Source organism: Dermacentor variabilis, chromosome 1, assembly GCF_050947875.1.
Source record: "Dermacentor variabilis isolate Ectoservices chromosome 1, ASM5094787v1, whole genome shotgun sequence".
NCBI classification, from domain to species: Eukaryota; Metazoa; Arthropoda; class Arachnida; order Ixodida; family Ixodidae; genus Dermacentor; species Dermacentor variabilis.
Window position 1 is genome coordinate 60,258,164 of NC_134568.1, and position 13,183 is coordinate 60,271,346.

Consider the following 13,183-nt stretch of genomic DNA (forward strand, 5'->3'; position numbering starts at 1 on the left):
GCTAACCGTGATTGGATCACCCGCGGTGACTATCTTTTACAAAAGAAACTGACTTGGCTTCCAGCATGTAGCCTGATCTTTAACGCGATTAGCATTCTTTGCCTACTTTAGGCACTGTCCGTCCGTCCGTCCGTCCGTCCGTCCGTCCGTCTGTCTGTCTGTCTGTCTGTCTGTCTGTCTGTCTGTCTGTCTGTCTGTCTGTCTGTCTGTCTGTCTGTCTGTCTGTATGTCTGCCTGCCTGCCTGCCTGCCTGTCTGTCTGTCTGTCTGTCTGTCTGTCTGTCTGTCTGTCTGTCTGTCTGTCTGTCTGTCTGTCTGTCTGTCTGTCTGTCTGTCTGTCTGTCTGTCTACTTTGTCGTGATGCCGTCGTGGCCGCTTCTTTACCTGTATATCAGGAAATGAATGAGATACATTACATGACATGAACAACAACAACAACAACAACAACAACAACAACAACAACAACAACAACAACAACAACAACAACAACAACAACACTGAAGCGCGAGAGTGGAGCACGGCTGCATACACCCCTCATACGTGATGCGTTTCGACGTTGGCAACATAGTCTGCCGCTACGCGCTCTAGTCACTACATTGCGTCAATGAAAATCGCATTAACGTTGACAGGCATCTTGAGATGGGTTCTGCCATATTTCTTTCTTGTTCTTTTGCTTTATGTGAATGTCGAAACCTACAACCTTTTTTTCAGTTCTTTTTTAGTTCTTGAGTAACTTTTGAAAGTCTGTGCCACCTACGGTGATTTGTTCCGTTCCTACTGTCGTGGTCTATCGTTTGTCGCTGTTTTACTTCAGTTCATCCTGACCTTCATTGTGTCCTTTCTTCTTTTCTACATCCTATCTTCAATGTCTGTTTCTATTCCCTCCATACTGAAGAGTAGGCAGTCGTTGTACCTCTTCCGGTGGCAGATAATTGCCAGCCTGCTACTTACCTTCTTTTTCGCTTTGTCTACATGTTTTAATAATAAAATAATAATGATAATATTTCGCAACGATACAATAGCCTCGTTATTTTTGACAGCGAATGGTTACTGTATCATTTGTGAGTCCATGTAGCAAGCGCTCTTTCATACAATCTTTTTTGAAGCTTCGAACAATTTAGGTGATCGGCTTAATGATTAGGCGAGTGAAAAAGTTGACTTACGGTGTTAAGCAAACAAACGGGCTTCGACTAAAGCTCGACTAGCTGCGGTTCTTTAACGTGGTGCCTGTGAATTGAGGTAAACGGGAATTGTTGCATTCCGCCCCCAACGGAATGCTGCCGGCAATCCAACTCCTATGATTCCATGCTCAGCAACAGAATGCCATGGACCGTGAGTTACAACTGCGGCCGTTTAAGCGGCAAAAGATGACAGTAATAGCGTGATTAGCTCATCACAGTTGAAGAAACAATGCAACTAGAAGGATATAACGAGCTGCTCTAACTGTAAAAAAAAAAAGAAATAAAAACACACCCGCGCTAAGTTGGTTTCTAAACGTCATAGCGTGACGCAACTTTCTTTACCTTTTCTCGTTTCAGGAGGGAGCAACACATTTCCAAGGTTTTCCTTGGGCGGCATCAGCGAGATCGTAGTCAGGATCAAAGAAGGACCGGGCAGCCTAGGTAAGCCACGTGAGTCGTCCATTGCCAGAGCAAATAGGTTTGCCAGAACAGTATCGAGAAGATGTGCTTACAATTGTCACAAGCAAATTTACACGAATCTCCTTCGCAATCTGCTGCGGTCTACCGAAATGCCGGCAGAAAACAGCTAAAAGACAGCTCCCGTCCGTGATTTTTTCTGAGCTTTGACTCACAACGCAATGATGGTTTTGCTCGGGGTTACATAAAGGAAAGTTGACGTAATTCATATCACTGGACACTGTAGTACCAAGTTCCTAAGTGGAGCGGCAGAAAACAGTTTTTGTCCTTCAGGTCTGGCCTTCTTGCACCTGACGTATACTATAGCACAAAAGGGCCGAGCAGCGTCTTCTTCAACTCGCTTGGTTTTTGAGGAAAAAAAAAAAAAGAACGGGGCCACGGCGTTTGAGCCGCGTTTCCTTGTCTTGTGTGGTCCCTCGTGGCCACCGAAACGGGGAAAAATGTGTTCCTTGTTTTATGCCTCCGACGTGCCGCGCGTACTGTACCGCCTTATCCGTGGACAATCTTACCTCACCTCTGTTTGCGCCGGTGGTGTAACTCTTCGACTTGCACGGGGGTCGCGCAGGCCAGCCGCTGTACCGGCTTCGGGGCGAAGATGCGGACGGCGACACGCTCACGTTCGGGGCGCAGGGTCCCGAGGGTCCCGAAATCCTGCGCTTCGAACGGGTGAGCGCCACCGAAGCCGACGTCTTCCTGCGACACGAGCTGGACAGAGAGGTGAGCACGCCAATTCCGCGCATTATATATATATATATATATATATATATATATATATATATATATATATATATATATATATATATATATATATATATATATATATATATATATATATATATATATATATATATATATATATATATATATATGCGATCTGCTATTCTCCTGGTGAGTTCTTATGATAGAGCGACCGCCCCGGAAAGGCGTTGGTCCAGCGTTCGATCGCCGGACCAGGATGAATTATTCTTCAACTGCGAAGATTTCTTTCTGGGAAACCTATTTGCAGTTTCGTCATACTCTCGGGTGGGTGGCATTTTCGTTCCCTTTCAAAAAAGGGAGAAGAAAGTAGCATCTTTGTATAGGATGCGACTTCTGACGCTTTACTACTGACGTCGTCATTACAAGTTAATGGTAGATAGTGAAGTGGTAGGGAATCTGCAACGCGTGCGCTCCCATGTACAACCACGCTAGTCATATAATGATGCTGTGCGCTTCTTTGTTTTTTATTCCCTTTTTTCCCCTTGAGCTGGTTCTCTCGTACAAAGACACGAGCCAGTGATGTACCTTTTCTAACGCAACAGAACAAGACAATGAAGCAGCCACAGCAAAGACAGATTGGGGACGACTCAAACGGGGAAGGGTTATAGTCCAAACGGTCTCGCGACCCTTTTAAACGCGGGACTCCGTGCTACAAGCAGTGATATTCAACACTGTCCTGAACACGAAACATATATGCGCCCTCTCAAGTAACGTGCACGAACGCTCGATATCGGCTCAGAAGGCAGTGAAGGCACTTTTGTGTTTTCTCAGAACTTCTGGTTTGCGCGAGCGGCTTTAACTCAAGTGCTGTCCGTATACATGTATCTACACCTTCTCTTTCCCTTCTCTCTCTTCCCCTTCTCCCATCTCCCAGCGTAGGGTAGCCAACCAGACTATGAAATGGTTAACATCCTTGCCTTGCTGTATTCCTCTCTCTCTCTCTCTCTCTCTCTCTCTCTCTCTCTCTCTTGGCCATTATAGGTAAACGTCGATAACAGAGCGATATGCACCAGTGATACACGCGTCTTCAATTTCTGGGAACCGTGGGCGTGCAGCTATTGGCTCGTCCTGAGCTCAAATTGGAGCCGCAGGTTAAAGGTAGATATCCGAGCGCAAGTCAGGCTGTAAGTTGCAATTCGTTACAAGAGAACTGAGACTCGACAATTTTTCTTTATTTGTAACAGATGCACGTCTTAGTTGTCGAGCACGTGGGAGGAGGGTTGCGTTGAGAAGAAAATGATTTGCGGAACTGTACGCGGCGTTCGTTTGCCTGTCGGCTCAGTGGCGCAGCGGAATTCGCGCCCGCTGCGCGTATAACCAAACTGATGCGCTCACCTACGGAGACACGACCCCGCGGAGCTGAGATCTGGTCCATGTCGCCGCAGGGAGCATCGCCCGGCTGGCGCGACCAGCGTGCGTGCAACACATTCCGTCCTCTCCGTGCGGGAAGTGGTACCGCGCCGTTTCGGGCAGGGTGGCTCAAAGGCCGCAGATCTGGAGCGGTGATCTCAACACGTTCGGCGCTCGGAGTTATCGGCCTGACATTTCGCCATCGCGCAGCGAGATATTTCCGCATGCTTACCGAGTGATTCGCACGGCACACAATGCGTATACATTCCTTGCGCTTCGTCTTATTTCGGTTGGTTTCGATGAAAAAAATCCGTAGTAAGCATTTGAAGGCAGATGTCAAAGTTGGATGGAATCTGCTGCGCTTAGTTCACATCTTTTTTCTCTCTGGTCGGCTGCAACGCACGCGGCATTTGGAAAACAACGTTCAGACTGTATGTTAAACATGAAGAGATACAAAATACACAGTGGAAGGGGCGGGAAGGTTAGAAACTAGCAGCTGCTGAGGGAGCAGGGGATACCTGCATTGCGGAAACGAGGCACAAATAGCGAAAGAGAAAGAGATGTGCAATCCAAACGAAGAAGAGAAACAGAATTTGCCAAGAACGACAAAGAGCCTATTACGAACGCTGGGAACAGTCGACAGAGGGGTCGAAATTAGCGAAATTCAGAAGGCGCAAAGTATAGCTCGGTACAAATATAGTATAGCACCACTTATTTGCCCACTCTGAGGAGATTTGTGCATGAGATGAGACATTAAAGAGCTGTGCATACTCAGTGCACAACTGCAGGGCGTATTCGGCGCTGTAACAGTTTTTTGTTGCACTGCCTTCGCTAGTGTTCATTATGTGGAATGAACGAAGAAGTAGGGGCATCCTTGGATTATAATGGCGGGCGGACATTGAACTCAGCTATTCGGCGGAAGTGAAAGAAAGTGGGACTCACAATTCAGAAACACAATATTGCTTTCTAGAACATTCGAACTAAGATAAGCCTTAAGCAAAGAGCGCTTATCACGTATGCAGAGACAACTTGCACAGCGTGGGCGCATACTGGTGCTTGTCACGAGTCGGCTTCAGCATTCAAAACGCGTGACCGGATCCCATAGGTAGAAGGCACTTTGTCCCAGCTGCGCCTACTAAATGGGTCACGCTGTGGAGGGGAGCTCAAACAGATGGCCGGGTCGATTGTGACCTCGCGTGAACAAGACTGTGCGGACAACTTTATTGGAGCTTACTGGGCGCCAGAATTTCTCATTGTTCAGCTAGCGACGAGAACCTGCGCACATATATTTACGCGAGAGTGAGTTGATGCTCGTTAATTGACCGGAAGTCCCGCGAAGTGGGCGATGAACCGACCGAGCCCACGCAATGATATCCCCGCATCCGAGAGTGCGCAGCTCCTGATAAAATTCCGCATGAGCATGCGCAATATGTACATCCGTGCCGAAGTACCAGCCATCATTTCACGCGCCCGTACTGGCGCCGGTTCTCATTCTTTTTCTTTCAGGTGAAGGACTCGCACACCATAGTCCTCACTCTCACGGACGGGCGCTTGCCCGAAGGCCAATACGTAAGTCCCAATACCACCGCTTTTCATTTTGTCTGTGCGTGTCATCCCTGTTTCTTGCACAGTTATAACCCATCTTTTCTGCGCATGCGCGGCACTAACGCAGCCAGTAAGCCGTCGTAGGGCGAGCATGCAAATTCGGCCTCGTTACGCCGTCAGACGCACGCGTGTACGCCAGACCCTCCGTGCAGGGGTCTTCGAGTGCAACCCCGAACGCGTTCGTTTAGGGGATGCATTAAAGCCGGTGGACTGGCCCGCGTTCAGCGGGGAACCAGTTTCACCGGCGGTCGCCGCTGTTTGGGCACGCACTGTCACGAAACTGGCTCGCCTCGGAGGAGCCGAAGCGATGCGTCTGCGGTGTTTGTTCCGAAGGCTGTTCGTTTCGGGTTTGCTTCCCCCCCCCCCCTCTATCTCTCCTACCTTTTTTTTTTGCTTTTTGTTGCCCTGCACTATAACGATAAGTAAGTAACGGCCCGCTGGACTTTCCGGTAGCTGGGCGCGGTATCGGAGGCAGCCGTACCGCTTTTACCGAGATGTTTGTTGGCAGAGGATGACGCCGTGCGCATTGAGGGAGTAAGTATAACGTGTCGCAGCGAAGACAAGAGCACAGGCAAGAAAGATAGAAAGACGAACAAAACAAGTAACTACGCTATACTGAAGTGACTGGCGTGACCTGTTTCCTCGGAAAACCAATCCCGTAATGTCCAATACGTTATACAGCGTTTCTTCTTCTCGCCATAATTTGTTGCCATTGCGTTACGCGCGCATTCGAGTTGCAACAATATCAGAGAAAAACAATTATTAATTTATTTTATCTTCTACAGATCACACAGACGATGTTAATAATCGTCGATGACGTGAATGACAATGAGCCAGTATTCAAGCAGTACAGAAGCACGATCACAGTTCCAGAGGTGAGTTCCGTTTTTCTCGAAATAAATTTTTCCATAGTTTGCCATTTATTATCCCGATAATTAAGTAAATTCTGGGGTGTTCCGTGCCAAAACAACGATATGATTATGAAGCACACCGTAATGGGCGACCCCGGATAAATTTTGACCTCGTGGGGTTCTTTAACGTGCACCCAATGTATGGTACCCCCACGGGCGTTTTTGCATTTTGCCCCTATCGAAATGGGGTTGCCGCGGCCGGGATTCGATCCCGCAACCTCGGGCTTAGCGGCGCAACGCCAAAGCCGCTACGCCATCACGGCGGGTTTCTTGATCATCGCCCTATACAGTATATTCACTAAACTCCACGACAACTTGCCACGTTTTTTGGAAAGCACTGCGAATTCTCACAAGTGGACATGGCTCTAAATGAATGTGTAGACATGTGTCAGTAGCAAAAAATAATTGACAAAAAAATGCCTTGTAGATAACGGTATTACAAACAGTAGTCCAGAATTGCGTGACATGCGCACGAAGAAGGAGGCGTGTACGATGCGTTAGCAGATATATCATTAACATTGGTAAGCATGGTTATTTAATTTCTAATCCACATTTGCTGTTACCTCTTACTGTGTCAGATTGGAACTTAAAGCATGACGCATTTCGAAATGTCCTAATGCAAATTCAATCTGTGGTCGTTCAAGCAAGCTGAACGCTGTCATGTTCAATTCGCAGGACGCCTCACCACATGTCATTGATACAGTTGAAGCCATCGACCGCGACCAAGGTCCTTTCGGCCAAGTTATTTATCAGCTACAAGTGAGTACTCATCTTGTTTTTTCCGAATACATTTTTTTGTGAAGAGAAGTCACCAGGATGATTCGTGAATATTGGGGAAATAGGGTGGCTCTGCAGAAACCTATTAAACGTATTGGAATTTTTGAACAACGAAAAATGTGAGCGTAGTAACGAAGTAAACCGCATATAAAAAATGAAAAAGCCAGGTAGAGCAACATCATATGCCACACTAAGGAAGAAGCATGTATAACGCAAAAGCGTACGCTGTTTTGGAAATGAGGTTTCAGAAAGCTTTGCATTCGGCACAGCAGAAATATTGTGATGGCGAATATTGCTTGGCCCCAGTTGGGCATTGTTCTGACTTCCGCTTTTCTCTTCAGAACACGGACCCGGAAACGACGTCCACATTCTCAGTGCACCAGGATAAAGGAAAAGGCATCATCTCGCTTACCGGACCACTCGACTACGAGCGCAAGTTCATCTACGAACTTCGTGTCCTTGCCATTGTAAGGATAATCACGATTGTAGTTGTTTTTTCCCGCTGCTGCACGTGGTCACCATGTTCGCTGCGCGCATGTATTTTGATTATCTAATGCCACTCTCATCCGCGCTTAGATCCTGACAGAGGGACACATCGGCAAATAATGTTGTATTTCAACGCAGTAATTTCACTCATGCCGTAACGCCCATGCGCTGGTGAACTATGCATTTTCAGTGGGGCACCGTGCTACACCCACACCGACCAACCTGTGGCTGAAGCGTTACAAGAAAGGGCTTAATTTTTCTTGCGTCATTTATTCGCAGAAAGATTTGATGACAATGTACTGATAGCCAGAGCATGCGACAACTGTTATGCTCGTGTCGCTTCTCACTAGCCATATAACTTGACGGTGGCTGCAATTACTCTAAGTTCGTTTCTACTGTAAGACCTTGCTAATCACTACTAGATCGTACTGAAAGTTTCCTGGTTTGACTATAATTGCAAATGTTGTTTCTGAAGCGACGTGATTTATGCTCCATATTGATTTGGAATAATCCACCCATTTCTTGGCCAATCCCCCATCGTGGGTAGGAGCCACACACGTGTAGACCACGACGACGACAACAACAACAACAACAACAACAACAACAACAACAACAACAACAACAACAACAACAACAACAACAACAACAACAACAACAACAACAACAACAACAACAACAACAACAACAACAGCTTTGAACCGATTGACAGCATCACGAGCATTTCCCCCCAAGGGAAGAGCGGCCGGGGGCGCCTTTCTAGATATGGGATGTGTTGGTCGACGCCGCTTTGTCCACAGGAGCATTCAGTGTCTGGCCATCTCTGTCCACACATGGCACAATGCGCTTGCCGCACACAAACGCCGTATGCGTGGGCTCCCGATTCCATCTGCACATGTGTTTCAGGATCGTGCCAACGCGGGTCCCCGGCACACGGCCACAGCCGTGGTGCTCGTCAAGGTGGACGACGTGGAGGACCAGCCTCCCATCTTCACCCAGGTGCCTCCGGTGACCAGGATATCTGAGGATCTGCCACTGGTGAATATGATTATTGCGCAGATAAGCATTTATAGATGTAAAAATGGCCCGAAAGAAAAGTGAGGACTCTCGCGCAATGAAAAAGCTTGCAGAGACGGGATTTCGTGCTATGGTATGTCAGATACAGCCACACCCAGTTGTTACATGGAAAGTCACAAGGATAGCTTAAGTTACATTCCTGCTGTCCAGTCGAAATGTGTGCGTGTGTGCGTGTGTGCGTGCCGTGTTTGTGTGTGCGCGTGCGTGCGGGCACAGCTGTGCGACAGCTAACTTACCTGCTTGGAGGTTTGAATTCTGGTTTCTGTTTTTTTCTTTTCAAGAACTCTGTCGTACTCACGGTGAAGGCGATGGACGGTGACCGTGGGGTGAACAACGCTATTCACTACAGCATCGTTTCAGGTTGGTGAGAACAGCTTAAGAAAAAAAAGAGAAAATTTATGAAGGCCGCTTGGTACACGTTTACTACTGCCACTATTGGTCACTGCTTAATGTAATTATTGATCGGGGGAAGGCAAGTGAATATGATGAAGAGCAGCGGAATAGCATTTTCATTTTCTGAGTATACCTGTGTTCTTATATTGTAACGCTCTGAATAATAAAGAGAGCTCTAAAGTAAAGCGAATAACATGCTTTGAAGAAAAATGTTCGAAGGGTGAGCGTTCTGATGGTTGTTTTTATTTATTTGTACTAGGTGGCAATGAATTGTTTGCTATCGACCGTGAAACGGGCGTCGTGTCAGTCAAAGGACGCCTGGACAGGGAGGCGACCGAAAACAGGAATGGAGCATTCATTCTACTTGTTCAGGTGCGACTTTCCTTGATCAATTTTTCCTTCCAATCGCGCTGCTTCGATAGGTCTTTGGTAAGGTCGACCTAGCGTCCTCCACCGAACGAAGCTACACTACACCTAGAATTTTACTCTTCCCTCTGCTACCCAGGTGCCTTTGGATACGAGGACAGCCGAAATCGTTCTTAGCAGTCGTGGCACCCGTCATCGTATATGGTTTCTTGCTACCATAACTATAAGCAGCAATGACTGATAGTTTCCCAAAGTTGAGAAGCGTAGGGTGTGCGCAGCTACTGCCTGCGATGTTTCCACAATCAATCAATCAATCAATCAATCAATCAATCAATCAATCAATCAATCAATCAATCAATCAATCAATCAATCAATCAATCAATCAATCAATCAATCAATCAATCAATCAATGATTTACCGTGCCCAGGAGCAACCCTGAGGTCTTAGTGCTTGTCATTGAAAACATAAAAAACAAATACAAAATAAAAACTGCAGAGGAATATAAGTAAAAAAAAAACACCCATTGAATAAAAAGAACAATTATGAAAAGAAGAGTGTACGTACAATAAAGCGCAAGATAAATACAAAAAAAAAACGAGGAGAAAACAGGCAGTTGAACAATGTGTGAAACAACGACTCAACAACGCAAAGCTCAGAAAAGAACAATGAGAACGAGTTCATAAAAATAAGCGTTATAAAGACTCAGTATTCTCGGAACGGTTTAGTATTGGTGATGACAGACAGGAACATGGAAACGTCTACGTTCCCTGATAATCTTGCCCCGAATAGGAAACATGATACAATCGAGATGTTCGTGGCAGGTGAGGATACCTTGAAAAGAGCTTGAAAAGAAATAGGAAGTCAGCGCGGTCGCGTCGGCGCAGAAGTAAGGGCAACGTCAGTAATCCAACAGCGCTGGAACAAGGTCCTCTTTCCGTGATAGCAAAGTGGTCATCATATATGCTTGGACATTTTTTCTGGACTTAATCTGTAGTGATGATGATGATGATGATAATGATGATAATAACGTAGATATCACCTTAACGCATGCGATATAAAGCGCTTGACACAAATGATGGTTCAAACTGTATTTATTTTTGTTTACTGCGCGTATCGCGCTCTGCCACAACAGGCGCAAGAGGTGTCCGGGAAGGTGAGGCCGGCGCCGAGCACACGCACCGAGGTAACAGTGCTGCTGACAGACGTGAACGACGAGGAGCCGGCGTTCCGCAGCCGGCGCTACATCGCCGAAATAAACGAGAATGCGCAGATCAACGTGCCCGTCAACTTTGTCGGAGAGAGCGTGCCGGAGGTCTTCGACCACGATCAGGTGTGTTGAGGGCTCGCGCGCTGGCTGTCTCGAGGGCTTGGAAAAAAGATTGGACTGCTACTCGTAGGGCCACCTGTGACGGGCAGCGGCTGAAATCGATCGTTCCAACAACGTGCTGTCACACATCAGTCATATGGCAAGGCGCTGCGCGGTGGTTGTGAAGACGGGCTAGAAAGTGAAATTGTGCGCCATTGTTTTGAAGTGCGCCACGACAGTTGTACAAATACGGCCGGGTACATTCTGAAAGTAGCATCACATGCTTTTCTTTTTAAAAGTCTCGTAAAAAAAAAAAACACTACATGCCGAGTGAGAGTCGTTCGAGACCAGTACTCACCTACATGAAGCGCATTGTTTTTCTTGTACGCAAGAAAATACGCACTAAAAGTTGAAAAACAAATAAAAGTTTACCTTTAAGGCTGCCTCTTTCTGTCTAACTCGGCAGGCATAATCAACTCGTCGAGACTTTCCGGGGTGGAAGTGGCAGTATCTTGAATCGAACCCTGGGGCCGGTTCGAAACGAATAGAAACAACATGTTCTTTACAATAAACGACCCCTGGTGACATTCGTGCCTCGATGTCTCAGCAGGCATATCGAGAACTGGATGGGGCCATGTGGGTGCCGCCATGGTGTTGCGCCGATTATGATGCAAAAGTGTTTGTATTCCAGTGAAAAGCTATGCTACCTTTTGTACTATCCTAGCTAACGCCCCTCTGCGCTTCGTGCCTTTGCAGGGTAGCAACGGCACCTTCCAACTGTTCCTTCAAGAAGACAATGGCGTCTTCGACGTCACGCCTGCCATCGGTGTCAACGAGGCTTCCTTCATGATCCGTGTTAAAAACCCTGATTACTTGGACTACGAGCGAGTCAAGGTCATGAACTTCAAGGTACGCACGCAGTAGGAAGTCCACATGGTTACTGCTGTTCGCAGTTATGTGCCGCCCCACGTGAAAGGAAGGTTTGTTTAAATTATAGTCCGCTCTCTGTGCGAGGCACTACCAACTTGACCTAAAGGGGCTAGGTAAAACGCGTATACAGTTGCGAAGCTAGCAGCCTGCGATACTATTACTTGGTGTGTCGAAGCGCTCCTAAATTGTTAATTTTTCCGTTTCTGTTGCTGTGTATTAAACGACAGATGCTCGGTCTCTTACGCACATTCGTCGGGTACCTCGAGTACCGTAAGTGTAATAACGTTCATACACTTTACCTTCGCGGCGTTTCCCGACACAAGTACTTGAATTATGGGCACAATATCGGAGACACAGATGCAAAGCCAATGGCACGGTCTTCCTCTAAATACAAGACGAATGAAGTAATAGTACAGATGCTTTTCTCGACAGGAAATAATTCGGCAGGCAGATATATACGCATAGTTAAGCGGGGTTTAGAAAACGGCTAAAATCTCGCCGCATGACTCCTTTGTAAATACTAATATAGGTCAGTGTGGAAGTCTGTTATTTTTTTTGTTTTTTCGACATTTTTGGTGCTCATTGGTGGTACCGTTTGTGGTATGCCACGTCTGGAAATGCTGAAGAGCTCTGGGGCATTATGACGGCGAATAGTGCCGCCACTACAAGAACCAATAATTTCATGATCGTTAAACATAAAACCTTCTTAGCTAGCTTGTACAGGAAACTACGAGAATGCTATGGACACCTTTGAAACTACGAGGGACAGCTTTGAAACAAAACACCGGGCTAATCATTGGACTTGCTGGTTCTGGTACCTCGAAAACATTGCAATGTTTTCTAGCTCGAGGTGTATTTAGCGGCTCTTGTTTTTTTTTTTTTGCTTTGCGTGCGTATCCTTGTCTTCTGCGCTGCAATATTTTTGAATAAATACAAAAATAAATACACCAATACCTGATATTCCAGCGCACGCGCAATCCGTGCCTTATGGTGACGCGTGCAACGTGCACTGCGCGTGCACTTTGCATTGCTATTTTTTTTTACGAGACGCATGTTTCGCGCAAAAGTGTACGAGTGTCGCGGAATGGTTACTGACTCTATACCTATAGTAGAGTACAAAAACGCGAAAGCGAGTGCTCGTGCGTGACTGCGGCGGCATTCACCGCCGTTCGGCATGCAGATCGTGGCGCGGGAGATGGTGTCCAACCAGCCCAAGACGTCGACGGCCGACGTGACGGTGCACATAAAGGACGCCAACGACAACTTTCCAGTGTTCCGCGAGGACTTGTACCGGGCAACCATCCCCGAAAACGCGGCCGCTGGAACTGTGGTCGCCGTGGTCAGGGTGAGCACACTGGGTCGCACGAAAGCTCCCCGTGCACACAAGGGAACCATGCGGGGCCCGCATTCACAAAACGCTCTCACGTTATATTGCTCGTAAGAGCGGATTCGATCCAATCATCGTGCTGGACATATTATTAGCGAACGCTGCCAGCCAATGGCAGAGAGCTCTTGCGAGCGAAGAGCGTAGTGTATTCGGCCCCTGATCAATGAATGTCTTCACATTTC

General features: G+C 47.0%; 1 protein-coding gene across 2 annotated transcripts in view; it reads left to right on the top strand.

The window, feature by feature from the left end:
- Positions 1 to 13,183, top strand: part of Cad88C (cadherin 88C) — a 167,400-nt gene that overhangs the window by 123,888 nt on the left and 30,329 nt on the right. For both annotated transcript variants that reach the window (XM_075687797.1, XM_075687802.1), the window contains exons 3-14: positions 1,538 to 1,621; positions 2,223 to 2,374; positions 5,273 to 5,335; positions 6,157 to 6,246; positions 6,958 to 7,041; positions 7,401 to 7,526; positions 8,449 to 8,580; positions 8,901 to 8,979; positions 9,272 to 9,384; positions 10,511 to 10,708; positions 11,441 to 11,593; positions 12,795 to 12,959. In XM_075687797.1, coding sequence (XP_075543912.1) covers positions 1,538 to 1,621; positions 2,223 to 2,374; positions 5,273 to 5,335; positions 6,157 to 6,246; positions 6,958 to 7,041; positions 7,401 to 7,526; positions 8,449 to 8,580; positions 8,901 to 8,979; positions 9,272 to 9,384; positions 10,511 to 10,708; positions 11,441 to 11,593; positions 12,795 to 12,959 — 1,439 coding nt within the window. The remainder of the gene's footprint in view (positions 1 to 1,537; positions 1,622 to 2,222; positions 2,375 to 5,272; positions 5,336 to 6,156; positions 6,247 to 6,957; positions 7,042 to 7,400; positions 7,527 to 8,448; positions 8,581 to 8,900; positions 8,980 to 9,271; positions 9,385 to 10,510; positions 10,709 to 11,440; positions 11,594 to 12,794; positions 12,960 to 13,183) is intronic.